Source organism: Misgurnus anguillicaudatus, chromosome 22 (genome assembly GCF_027580225.2).
Source record: "Misgurnus anguillicaudatus chromosome 22, ASM2758022v2, whole genome shotgun sequence".
Lineage (NCBI taxonomy): Eukaryota > Metazoa > Chordata > Actinopteri > Cypriniformes > Cobitidae > Misgurnus > Misgurnus anguillicaudatus.
The window spans coordinates 45,101,454-45,114,976 of NC_073358.2; the positions used below are offsets into that span (position 1 = coordinate 45,101,454).

A 13,523-nucleotide genomic window follows, 5' to 3' on the forward strand; every position below is an offset into this window, starting at 1 on the left:
ACCAGTTTTGTCCACAATCCTACATACTGTTCCTTTAATGTGTAATTTTTGAATGGGTACCGTCCCAGTGACATCTAGGGACCATTTTTATGTAGTGTATATAAATAAGCTTACCTTATGTTTGTGAAAGACAAATTAACTTCAAAGAAAGATTTACCGTATAACATGAAATCAGGCATGATGGGTTCTGGAAAATGAAACTCAAATTTGTGTGTTCACTTTAATAAAACCATATATTTTTAAGTTCTTTGTACACTTTGTTACAAAACTGCACTAAAATTTCTAAATCAGTTTTTGGTCAGAGAATATTTAATCGGCTTGTGTGCAATTACCATGTATTTACAAAGTCTCTTATTAGTGATCTCGAGAAAAAAAAATGAAAACAAAAAACCTCACAGACACTCTGAACATAAGACATGGCTTAAAGATAAATATATTAGTCAATAAATATTCAGAGAACATATTTCCATTTATGAAATGTGCTGCTATACAGATACAGAAATATACACAGATCAAGCTCTAACCTTTAACATTTGTAAAATGATAATGGAGAAAATAATTATATCTTTAAAAAAATTTAAAAATATTAATTTTTGTACACATTTTCTTTTATACAATCTTAAGTGCTACAAACAATACGAAACATTAAATAGTGACTCGAGTACCCCCAGAAAAAATGCTATATTTGCAGTACATATCTCTATGCAAGGCAAGAGTAGATTCTCATGTTACGGCACTGTTATAGTCTATGTATAAACAAAGTTACTTTAAAATGAACGCCCGTGTAAGCTGTATGGGTACATTTCATAGAAACAGTATAAAATACTCTGTATAAACAGAAATGCATGATGATATGATGGTGTATATCTGTAAAAGCACAGGTGCAAGTGTGAAGTGGGTAATTATTAAAGGCAATTACTTGACACACACACATATACAGTCCAAACTCTCAAAACCATTATACTTTGGTGTCTTGTTGACAAACTGTATACACACATAAATACATGTATGTATGCATGTACTCATAGATGAACTTCAGGGGTCAAATACTAGAAGTCTTGCAACTTTAACACTAAAGTAGTCTGGAGCTAAACCTACCAGTGGTGTTGGACTGAACCCTGGAGACAAACTAAATTTGGTGTTAAGTACATACAGCTCAGTAGTCTCCACTGATAACAACTATATGGATAAAAAACTAGATCTTGGTCTGCACTAAAACGATTAAGGCCCTGAGAAAAACAGAAAGAGGGAGGTAAGGTTTTTAACCTTGTTAAGTGTTCAATAAATGACCTCAGCACCTGTCAGGCGCTCCCTCCATATGCTCCATTTTGGTTTTGATTGAGATGTTTGATTTCATACTGCTCGCATGCATGCAATTTTATTAAAATAAGTTTAAAAAGAGCATTTAAATCATGATGGTTAACACCTTGGAACTCAAAATTAGTCATTTCCATTTACAAACGTTTCCCTGGTCCTAGTCCGATAAAGAGAGAAGCATGCACATAACGATGCTCCGCCCTCTACGTATGACACATTTCTTTTGCTGTGTAGCATGTGGAAAATATGTAGCTTTGTACTTTCATTATTTGTTAATTCTTAAACTGTTGTCTTCATGACAGATTCTGAAGGCCACAGGAATGAACAAGATAAGCACTCAAATAAAAAAAAGTAAAATCTTGATTTGAAACTCAAACCCTTTACGATAAGTACACTCCAGAGTTTTGACAACACAACTATTACATTTATTGATTTTCAAGAGCCTGTACTGTGTTTCAGGGCTTGCCATCAGAGCCCCGACCCATCGAAAGATGCTTTGCCGCCCCCTAGTGTGTCAGTCACGCCATTGCACTGAGGGGGGAACAGCACTCTGGTCTCTTCATCTTGTGGCTGCTGATACATTTGACCTCTACATTGTCCTGAGGTGTAAAACAAATCACAAGTCTCCTCAGAAGTCCTCTCCTCGCTTTCTAAGGTAAGTCTAGGAGGGAGAAGACTTGTTTGTGATTCTGGACCCAAGCCTAATTCACAGTCTGTATCCTCGGGAATTATGGGTATCCGCTGTGAGAGTTCGCAGCAGCCCTGTACTATGCAGCCGTCGCTGTCCGTCGGGGCGTACTGAACGTTAACCGAACAGTCTTCGGCGTAATGATTAGTACTTCCACGATGTACGGCCATCTCCGTGTAGAAGCAGCACGGCAGTCCGTCGTAGCCGACGTGATCCGGAGAAGGCAGCTGCTCGGTGCTGACGCTATAAAAGTTCTGCGGAGAACCAAGCGAGAGAGCTTGAGATTCGACGCCCCACCTGCAATGTCCCTCCCCGTCCTGCCCTATACGTTCCAAATTAAGTTTCGGTACCTCAAAGCAGCAGCTGCACGCAACCCCTTGCTCTCCGCAATGCTTCACGGGGCTCGTTTCTGCCGCAGCGCTCTCCGAGAGTCCAGCTGAGGTAGTGCTAGTTAGTTCCCTGTTTTCCGCCGAAGAGTGGCCACTACAGCTGGGCTCCAGGCTGCAGTTGGATAGCTGGTCCCCAGAACCGTAACGAGCTCCGACGGGAGGCTGAAGACAGTCCATCGCCCCCGATACAGGGACTGGCGAATCCTCAGCTGTGGCAGAGAACACCGTCCCTGGCTCTCCGGCGGAGCCCCGGCACGGACTTTTACTGCGGTATACGTACGGGTCGTAATCGCTGCTCAGCGAGCTACGAAACGTCGAACAGCTTCCGTACACGCCCTGGTTGCTAACTTCTGTGCAATCTAACATGGAGTCGCTCGAGGAACAGTGGCACTGACCCGAGCTACTGCTGCTGTCGCTTCCAGGACAATCCGCCAGGTAACCGCTGCACACGGAGCGATGCCCGTGGTAACAACTGAGTCCTGAAGTGCTTCCCGAGTCGCCCAAGCGAGAAGAGGAAGCTGGTGCCATGTGCACCACTGCTGGATACAAAAGTCCAGGTTGGTAAGGTCGATTGTGACCTTTGTGAAGTCCGTTACCGGGCTGACCTTCAGGCTGTGGAAATGTCAAGCCCTGAAAGTAATAGTGCTGGTACATAGTCTCGTACTGCGAAAAGCAGGCGGCACGGGAAAAGTTACGTCCGTGAAATTTGGGCCGTTTAAAAGTTTGTGGGTAACCGGGGGCACGATGCTCCAGACCACAATGGTGAGGGTTTAGATTGTGGTCTAGGTGGAGGGCGGGGTATCCCCGTATGAAGGAGGACTGGGATGGATAAAGGCTTTGCTCAGGGTGCTGGTCCACTGTTAGAACAGTGATGGGGTTTCCATGGGGATCCATAGTGGTACGGGTGGGGTAGGCAGTCACCTGTCCGGCTCGGTGCACCCTTCCTGGATAATGAACGGGGAGGATGACTCGCTGCTGGCGGCTGTGCACTGGGTTTCCAGGATCGAGACAAACAGCACCCGGATTTCCCTTTTTTTGCTCTGGGTAGGAAACCAAAATGGAGATTAGAAGCAAAACAAACTCAGAAATCAAAACTTGAGCATTAAAGGGATACCAAATATCTAAATTACCCCATGATTTTGGACTTATGTTATTGCTCTTCCAAGCTTTATAATAGTATAAAACAGGACTCATGGAACAACTTCTGACTTTAAACCACAAAAAATGCATTCTAGCCCATTGGAGCCACGTGGATTACCTCTGTGAAGGATGAATGCACTTTTTTGGTCTTCAAAGTCAGAAGTTTTCCCCTGATCGGTTTTCTCCCATTATAAGCTTGGAAAAGCAAGGACATTTACTAATTTAACCCAAATTAATTTTTCTGAAAGATGATGGACATATGTATCTCGGATTGCTTGAGGATGAGTACATCATGGGGTAATTTTGATATTTGGCGCTTTATAAAACTTTTATAAAAGGGAAAAGGATCAATAGATCTTTGATTCTCACCAATGATGTTGTGTCTGCAGTGTGGGCAAGTGTGATTCTGCAGAAGCCAAGGGTCCACACATTTCTTATGAAAGCGGTGCGCACAGGGGATCACCCTCAACTCCTGTATGCGTGGAGCAGAAAACGGATAGGTCAAAATTGAACACATTTGGGTGGGCTTTACATATAGCAGGGACATTATACAGGCTTTTAAAATAAGGGTGAGTAAATGATGACAGACTGTTCTTATTTGTGACACTATCTGTGAAATTCAGGTTTAAGTCTCATCAAACTTTGATGCAGATCACAAAAAATGACTTTGGCTGGGTTTTCACAGTTGGGCCACATTTGGCTTAACTGCTCCTTTTCAAAGCATCTATGCAAACTGTAGATGGCGCCACAGCTTTAGCACATCTGTTCTCAGGGGGCTAAAAATATGTATATGGGAATAACAGCACAATTTCCAAAAGATATAGGGTTTTGACTTGGAACAGCTTAAAACGATCCCCTTCCAACAGTCTTGACTGGAGATGAAGGATCTCAAATTCGACAACTTGCAACGTTCCCAAACCTTTCCATGAGATCTTTGAGTCAGAACGCTCAAGTTAACGGATCTCACCCACCAAAAGTCATTCTTGGTCCCCAAGCATGACTCACCCCCCCCTCCTTCCGGCCTGCTTTTGTTGCTTTTCATCATCACAGAAAAAGCCTTTGATGCCATTGAGTCTTTTATAATGCCACTTCCTGTGAGCTTCCCAGATGCCTTGATTTCTTTGTGTGCCTTTTTTGTTAGCATGACACACAACCACAGAGGCGAATAAAAAAGCTGCACCCGACGACGCGAGTCTTCAACTTCAAGAATTCCAAGACAAAAGCTTTAAGAGGCCAAGAACCCCATAATTAATCAACCAAAATAAATAAGCTACAAACCATGACTAAGTTTACGAGGTAGTGCTTAGGTACAGTAAGTCTGTTATATGGTTTTTAATTTTAAGCAATTATGTGACCCTGGACAACAAAACCAGTCACAAGGGTCAATTTTTTTTAAAATTGAGATTTTTACATCACCTGAAAGCTGAATAAATAAACAAAGACAAAGACTTTAAGAGGCCAAGAACACCATAATTACTCAACCAAAATAATTAAGCTACAAACCATGACTAAGTTTACGAGGTAGTGCTTAGGTGCAGTTAGTCTGTTGTATGGTTTTTATAAACAAATTTAAGCAATTATGTGACTCTGGACAACAAAACCAATCATAAGTAGCATGGGTATATTTGTAGCCATAGCCAACAATACATTGTATAGGTCAAAAATATAATTTTTTGCCAAAATCATTAGGATATTAAGTAAAGATCATGTTCCATGAAGATATTTTTTAAATTTAAATTTAAATTTAATTAATTATTAATTTATTAATATTTTATTATTTTTTAAAACGGAAAATATATCAAAAATGTATTAATCAATATTTATGTGTGTTGCTAAGGACTTCATTTGGACAACTTTTAAGGCATTTTTCTTAAAGGAATAGTCAATTTTCTTAAAAGAAAAATCCAGACAATCCACTCACCACCATGTCATCCAAAATGCCGATGTCCCTCTTTGTTCAGCCGAGAAGAAATTATGTTTTTTTGAGGAAAACATTGCAGGATTTTTCCCATTCTAATGGACTTTAATGGACACCAACACTCAACTAAACAGGCAACAGCTTTTCAAAGGACTATAAACGATCACAAACGAGGCATTAGGGTCTTAACTAGCGAAACGATTGTCATTTTTGACAATAAAAATAACAAATATACACTTTTAAAGCACAATTTCTCGTCTAGATCCGGTCCAGCGCGACCTAACGTAAATGCGTAGTGACGTAGGAAGGTCACGTGTTACATATATAAAACGCACATTTGCGGACCATTGTAAACAATAAACTGACACAAAGACATTAATTAGTATCATTCCACATACAACAACGTCGGAACAGTCCTCTTTCTCCACACTTGTAAACACTGGGGCGGAGTTTCGCGTTCGTCTTCTGTGACCTCTTGACGTCATGACGTATTGCGTGAGGTCACGCTGACGCTTTCAGGACCGGATCTAGGTGAGAAATTGTGGTTTAAAAGTGTATATTTGTTATTTTTATTTGTCAAAAATGACAATCGTTTCGCTAGATAAGACCCTTATGCCTGGTTTGGGATCGTTTATAGTCCTTTGAAACTATAAAAAAAACTGCCACGTGTCTAGTCAAGTGTTAATTGTTGGTGTCCATTAAAGTCCACCAAAACGAGAAAAATCCTGCAATGTTCCCCCCAAAAAACAATTTCTTCTGGACTGAACAAAGAAAGACACCAACATTTTGGATGACATGGTGGTGAGTAAATTATCTGGATTTTTCTTTTAAGAAAATTGACTATTCCTTTAATATTTAGATTATTTGCAACCTCAGATTACAGATTTTCAAAATAATTGCATCCTTATTTATTCAACTTTCAGGTGATGTATAAATCTCACTTTAAAACAATGGATCCCTATGACTGGTTTTGTGGTCCAGGGTCACATATTAGGTTGAATAATATATATAGAACATTTATATAGGTTGTGATTTTGACTCCTAGGCATCACACATGCTAATAAAAATGTATAGCTTAAAGCCGCATTGGATAAAAACGTCTGCCAAATACATAAAAGTAAAAACGATTATTTGGAAAAAGTGCAATATTCCTCAAAACTCTTTTATTTTTTCATTTGTTGTCTCCATAAACAAAGCTTTGGCATTTTTCTGAATAACATTACCTCGCCGTCAATGTATTTCTCGAGGCAAATGGCACAGTCTGATGTGGAACTGCTGCTCAGCGAGTCTGAAGCTCCACAGCTGATCTCACGCTGACCTTTGACCTTAGCCTTGAACTTGCGTGTCTCCATCTTCTCCAGGGCCTGGATAGCCATCCGGTTCATGGAACTCTGAATAGAGGAGACAAAAGGCAAGTCAGAAAAGCGTGCAACAAATGAAAAAAGCATGCACGATGCATTAAGGCTATTAAACGGAGACATATGACCTCACCTGGCTGCGTCTTTGCTTGAGTTTTATCTTGATGAGAAGGATGAGGCAGACCAGAGAAACCACAACGAAAAACGCCAGGAAGATTCCCATGTCAAAATACTCCGTGGGCTGCACAAGACACGAGAATGAAAACGCTGGCACAACAGAATTACAAGATAACGTGTATGTTGGAAAAATCAATCATTTGAATAACCAATGATACACACAAAACATTGATGCATTATGGCATTTTATACAGTACCACGGGGCTGTCGAATGCTTTGTTCTGATTGGTTGAGACATTTTCCACAGATATGCATTATTTTTTGATAAATGTCAAATGTCTTAAAATAACCACCAGAGGAATAATTGACCATGGTCCTTTAAATTATGTAAGGAATAATTGACGACGGGCCATTGAATTATAAGAAAATAATGCACACCAAGGTGGTTATGCGGCACAACGCAAAGATTTGAAAATTATTATTTTCAAATAATTCAAAGGACCAGAGTCAATTATTCCTCTTATACCACAGTTACCACAAACATTGCTCTAGTGCCTATTTTTATGACATTTGACAAGTTAGGTGTGCGGTTTACAGAAAAATAATCAACACCTATAGAACATTTCTCAGCCAATCACAATGCAGCATTCTACAGACCCGTGGTATAGTAGAAAATAATGCACACCCGTGGTGTAACGCCGCTTCGCATTGTGCCACATTACCACCTTGGGTGTGCATTATTTTCAAATAATTTAACGGATCGTCGTAAATTATTCCTTAAATAGCACATAAAATGACAAAATCTATTCATTTTTGTTCATTAACACAATTTTCATGTTTCCGTGTCACAAAGCATGTCTTTTAATATAATCAGTAGGAATTATCTTTTCAGCTAAAACTATCAATGCTAAGAGACACCAAATTTGTAAAGGGGAAATTGGTGAACACAAATCTATATATTTAAATGCGAGTCTGGGAATAGGTGACTTGCAAATTCTTATCTGCTTATGTATGCTTTAATGTATGTAAAAGATAAACTTACTCTTGGTGGGCGATGTTGGATTCTGGCTCGTGCAACTTTCTGCTTGTTTACGATATTCATGAGTTTAACCGCATCTGCTCCTTTAACATAGACCACCGGCCTTTTCAGGGGGTCTTCTGAAAGTTGGTTGAGCTGGAAAATGGAAATTAAAACATATTTAAAAAAAATAAAGACACAAAGATTTTTTTTACATGTTTGAAAGTATTATCTACCAGAAATTTAACTTCTTATGGAAAGTAGTTAGTACACATTAGTTGTACTAATCTTTTAAAGGTGCCAAAGAATGCACTGAAATAATGTTAAATTGTTCTTTGATATTTACATAGAAGGTTTGTAACTTTATTAAGTACAAAAATTATCCAGAAACGTTTTAAAATGTTCATTTACAACCCTAGGATTTGTCCTTTGAATGAATGGTCTATTTTTGCTTATTTGGAAGGGTCAAGAATAATAATATTGAGCTCTGCTCTGATTGGCTTTGCTCTGCTCTGAGGCTCATGCCAGTAGCTCACATTAGTAAACAGACCTTATATGTTTGAGCCTGTATCAGACAAAAATACAATTTTTAATTGTTTGGAGATTGTTAATAGATTTTCTTAGTGGTAAGTTTGTGTTTTTTTCTCAGTATGGACCTGCAAACCGTAAATGTAACATCAATAGTAGAACTTTAGCCTAAACGCTAGCATATAGCATTAATTAGCATGTAACGCTAACTCAGCACTTGCAACTTTGTTTTTAGCATTTTAACAACTTTGTAATTAATTTTATGTGTAATTTAATGTTGGGACATACATCTTAACTGTGACCTCACAGTCGGTGTTATGTTGAGAGTGGCCTGTTTTTTAGCAGTCTTTTGGGTGCACAAGGTTTACATAAAAACGAGGAAACAAACGCAGCTGAAACTCACAATAAGTCTTTTTCCACATACAGAGCTCGCATGCCTAGGTAAATACAGTTTTTTGTTCAATGGCACAATTTAACAGTGTCAAACAATTAAACTCGAACAACAATCAAAAAGATAACATGCACCCTCATAAAGCGATTTTAATTAGATTTTGGAAATATTGCGATTACACTTCATCTCATGTAAACACAATACTTCGGTAAAAATAATGCGATTAAGCTCATTATAATCATATTTTAAAAAAAATGACATATGCAGATTTTTATCTCGATACTCAACCATTTAAATATCTTTAATCACATCTGTTCCGAACTTACTGAAGTGCGCGCGTTTTTTTAATCTAACAACTTTCGCGAATTCGTAGTAACATAATTTTTCCTTGAACTCGGTCAACACGACTCAATGTCAGCAGTCTTGCTTTCATCAAGAAACAGCGCAATATAGCATATAAAACCATTACAGGTAATGATCTTCATCACAACACCGAATAACAAAATACGTCCATACGAACGCGTTTGACATTTTATGTAAATAAATTTTAACAGTGTCCGGTAACACATTTATATGCGAGTTCATCATTTGTGCAGTGAATAATTACCTCAATTGGTAGTGAATAATCCGAAAATAAAAACTGCACGTAAACAGGAGTGAAGAGGTTTGCTGGAGTCATCTTACTGCGATTATTGGAAGTAATCACATTATTGGTGTATATGTAAACTTACTACACTTCTCGTTGAAATGCTTGATTCTGATTGGCCAGTCGTGACATTTGCCGGTTTGTTATTCACAGATAACATCTGCTTAAAACTAATAACACACGGTAACCCAGAAGATGCAAATCATTTTGAAAGATACTGTTTAATTTTACACAAAAATGAAATATAAATATGTATTAAAACCAAAAAGCTTGTTTGTGACATTTAAACGTCTTGAACGTTTATCTTAAAACCGAAAGTAAACAGGTTTTCCTCCCAGAGGGTCTGCATTCATTAAAAATGAGCTAATAAAAAATTTCAAATCAATATGTAATGCTCCTTACATTACTAATGAGGTAAATAGCTGTGTAATAAGAAAGATAATGTACAGGCAGCCAGTTGTTATCGTGAAACAACCGGCTGCCTTTACATTATCCCTTACCTAGTCAATGTAATAATGCTGTCAATCTGTTGAAATAATAAATTATTTGCAGAAAAAAGTTTTATTTATTAAATAATTACCAAAAAACAAAAGTAAAGCATGTTGCACGATGGTTAAGTTATATTTTGTACATTTTTATTTGTCAAACTGTTTAGATTGTAAACTGAATGACACAAACCAGGGTTTTATACCTCTACAAATTCATATTTTGCTATAATTTTGTTTTGCAAAAACTAGAAACCTCACAAAATAAAATAAATGCAACCGCAAGTTATAAAAGTTGAAAGGCAGTAAAATCCTGCTAACAACAGGGCTGTAGAGATGCACACCAAAAAACACGTAATTATTTGAATGAATAACCATATTTCAATCCGGCAGACCTAGTTGCCAGAGAAAAAAAAGTCTCCACGACAACATACACCCAATGAGAAAAAGCAACCTATAGAGTCCAGACGTGGAAATTGTGGTTGGGTTTTTCTGCATCGAGGGGGAAAGTAGTAGTAAACCAATTGCATGTTGCGAATGCGGACGCTCAATTTAGCCTCGTAGCTCCTCAGACTGCAGCTTCGGTCTGTAATTTAAAAAACCTGAGGGAAATACCAGAGATATTCAAGCCTCTATTTCTCCCGCTGTCGTCATGTCTCCTATGTGAAATATGGTAACTGAAAGAGTCCCGTTTCCCCCTCTTATTTTTTCGGGGCGGTTGGGTTTTCATTCACCAATAGTGTGCTTGCAAAATTGCGCATTAATTGTCATTTGTGCATGTTTATCATTTTCATTGACTGCTCATCTGTTTTTTTGTCCACCAGGCCAAAATGGAGCAGGTATTGCACTTGGGTATCGCAGATGTCTTTCTGTTATCTTTTTCGAAAGAGTAAACGTCTATAAACCAAACTTGGTTAAGATTAAGAAGGGTAGCATGATGGCAAAAGACTTGCTTTGACTCTCTGCCCCATGATTACCAAACTCTCCTCGTCCTCCCCAAAGCCTCGAGGCTTTAAACTGTAATCTATGCGGCTGAGGCGGCAGAATGAGTCTGGACAGAGGCGCGGGCTCTGGAATGCACAACCACGACTCCTTTCATGTGGTCGTACAGAAGCTCTTTTATCTCATCTGTACACCGTTTACAACTGAACGAGCGAGAGGAGAAAAGAACGGCAAGTCTGGGCCTGGCGAGGACGTGAAAAATACCACAGTAAAAGGGAGGGGAGTGAAAAAAAGACCCTTGCTTTCTCAAAGGCAGAGACAAAGAAAAGGACTTCCACACACAGCACCCTTATCCACAGAGGGTGGTGAGAACAGATGCTGTAAATCCATTAGGTAAATGAAAGTAAATGGCTGCTGATGATAGACTAAAGCAAATCCGATTGACCTTTTCTCTAGTTAAAAACTTAAAGGGATAGTTCACGGAAAAACGAAAATTCTGTCATAATTTACTTCCCCTTAAGTTGTCTCAAACCTAAAATATAAATTTATTTAGTAAAATAAAGATATTTTGGAAAATGTTAATAACCAAACAAATCTGGGGCACCATTCACTTCCATAGTATAATTTTCGATGGAAGTCCATGGTGCCCCAGATCTGCTTGGTTAAGTGTTCGTTATAGTTGTGCATAGATCCTACGGCGTAGGTTCCGGGTCGGTTTTCATTTATACTTTTGCGTCGTCGTCCACGTCGACGTGCAAACACGCGTGCAGACCGCTAGTAGGCAGTATCCACGCGTGTAAACACAGTAGCAGCACGACCGTCGAAGAAGCAGCTTGGCAGGTTAACCCACAAACGCAGAAGAAACAGAAACTTGTTGTGAATGATTTGAGAAGACCAGCAATGATGGACTTTTGTTGCAGTTTGAGTTAAATCACTCCTCAACTTGGCCTATCTTTGTTTTCACAGTCGCAAACGAAAATACGTATGATGCAGTTTTTTTTACCTGACGGGAGGAGTTCTGGTGGACCAATCACAGCGCTTGCGGTCAGCGTAGAACTGATGCGCTGTTAAAATTTTTTCGAGGTGCACGTCAGCCTACGGATAACCTACAGCGTAGCTACGGCGTAGAGCTTACACAATACACACAACTATAAATTGGGCTTTAGAAACACGTTTGGAACAACTTGAGGGTACGTAAAAGATGACAGAATTTGCATTTTATTATAAACTATCCCTTTAATTTCTGGTAAAAAATTATTCAAGTTGTGAGAGACGGCAGTAGCGCAACTAAATGATACAAGATTAAAATTTGGTATCCTAAATAAGTCTGTCTGTAATGGTATGCTTGAATAGAGCTAACAATTATTTTTGACTATACACTTTTAATGAAATATCGACACTTGTAACGTTTCTGTAGCTCAACTAGTAGAGCGTTAGGAGCACAAATGGTTACATCACTGATGTTATTGACTTTCCCATCACCCACCTGGTCGATGGCATCTGGATTCTCTGAGACGTCAAAGATGACAGCTGTGGCTCCTCTCTGAACGGCTCTCTTTGCCTGCAAGACAAACGACAAAGTTAAAAATTAATTTAATTTGACTTGAGGTAAACACTGGCTATGCGATGTTTAAAATGAACAAAACATAGTAATCACAGCAGTTATGGGAAAGACAACAAATCATAAAACAAGAAACCGTGAGACCGCAGACTAGAAATGCCTTAAACGTGGGCCGATCAGCGGGGAGCGACATTGTGTTCCACATCAAAGCATTTCTTAAATTAAAAGATCCAGATTTATTTGAAAGCAGGCTGTTTTTAAAGGCAGACCGCTCCTTCCTTGAGGCCTAAGTAAATATTTCCACATCATGTTAAACATCACATCTCACTCCCAACCAACAGAGGTCGCTGTAAGACTTCAGCTGGACAGAGCTCACGTGTGTCAGCGTGCACTGCTCTTGTTTTTCTTGCGCCTAATTGCTTCATTTGTTTGTTTGTTTTAATAAACGATCAAGTATATTGTAAGCCAAAATTGCATTTTGCTTACACGGTGACGGCTGGGTCTGTTCCAGCTCCACTCATGCACAAGAGGACAGACCGAAACCAACAAGGAAAATAAAAAAGATCAAAGCCACAATGCACTGTGCTATAACTGTTATCAGAGAAGCAAAGAGATGGCAATGCTCCAAACCCAAGGCATTCTGGGTACTATGAGATACAAGGTCTTTCCACATGGCCTGTGTGCTTATGCAGTGACTGTGACTGCCCAACAACAATGCATGTTGCATTGAATTTTAAGCTAAATCCTTTTGTTTTGATGTTTTAATGGGTTCAAATGAGTTCAGAATTTAAGTAGGTATATTTTATTTATTAAAGTCTTGTAACGCAAGATCCAAAAATCATTAGGATATCATGTAAATATCAAGTTCCATGAAGAAATTGAGTACGTTTCCTACCCTAAATATAATAAAACTTTTATTTTTGAGTGGATGACAAATTTAAAAGTCCATTTTCTCAATATTTAGATTTTTGCATCCTCAGATTCCAGATTTTCAAATAGTTGCATCTCGGCCAAATATTGTCATA

The 13,523-nt window shown here is 38.8% G+C and overlaps 1 protein-coding gene across 1 annotated transcript in view; it reads right to left on the reverse strand.

Annotated features, from left to right (window-relative positions):
* Nucleotides 1-185: 185 nt before the first annotated feature.
* Nucleotides 186-13,523, reverse strand: part of znrf3 (zinc and ring finger 3) — a 77,046-nt gene continuing 63,708 nt past the window's right edge. Inside the window, exons 3-8 of the mRNA XM_055198560.2 lie at nucleotides 12,424-12,498; nucleotides 7,970-8,101; nucleotides 6,944-7,051; nucleotides 6,676-6,843; nucleotides 3,904-4,006; nucleotides 186-3,434 (exon numbers count right to left, since the gene is read on the reverse strand). Of these exons, the coding sequence (XP_055054535.2) occupies nucleotides 1,786-3,434; nucleotides 3,904-4,006; nucleotides 6,676-6,843; nucleotides 6,944-7,051; nucleotides 7,970-8,101; nucleotides 12,424-12,498 (2,235 nt within the window). The 3' untranslated portion in view covers nucleotides 186-1,785. The remainder of the gene's footprint in view (nucleotides 3,435-3,903; nucleotides 4,007-6,675; nucleotides 6,844-6,943; nucleotides 7,052-7,969; nucleotides 8,102-12,423; nucleotides 12,499-13,523) is intronic.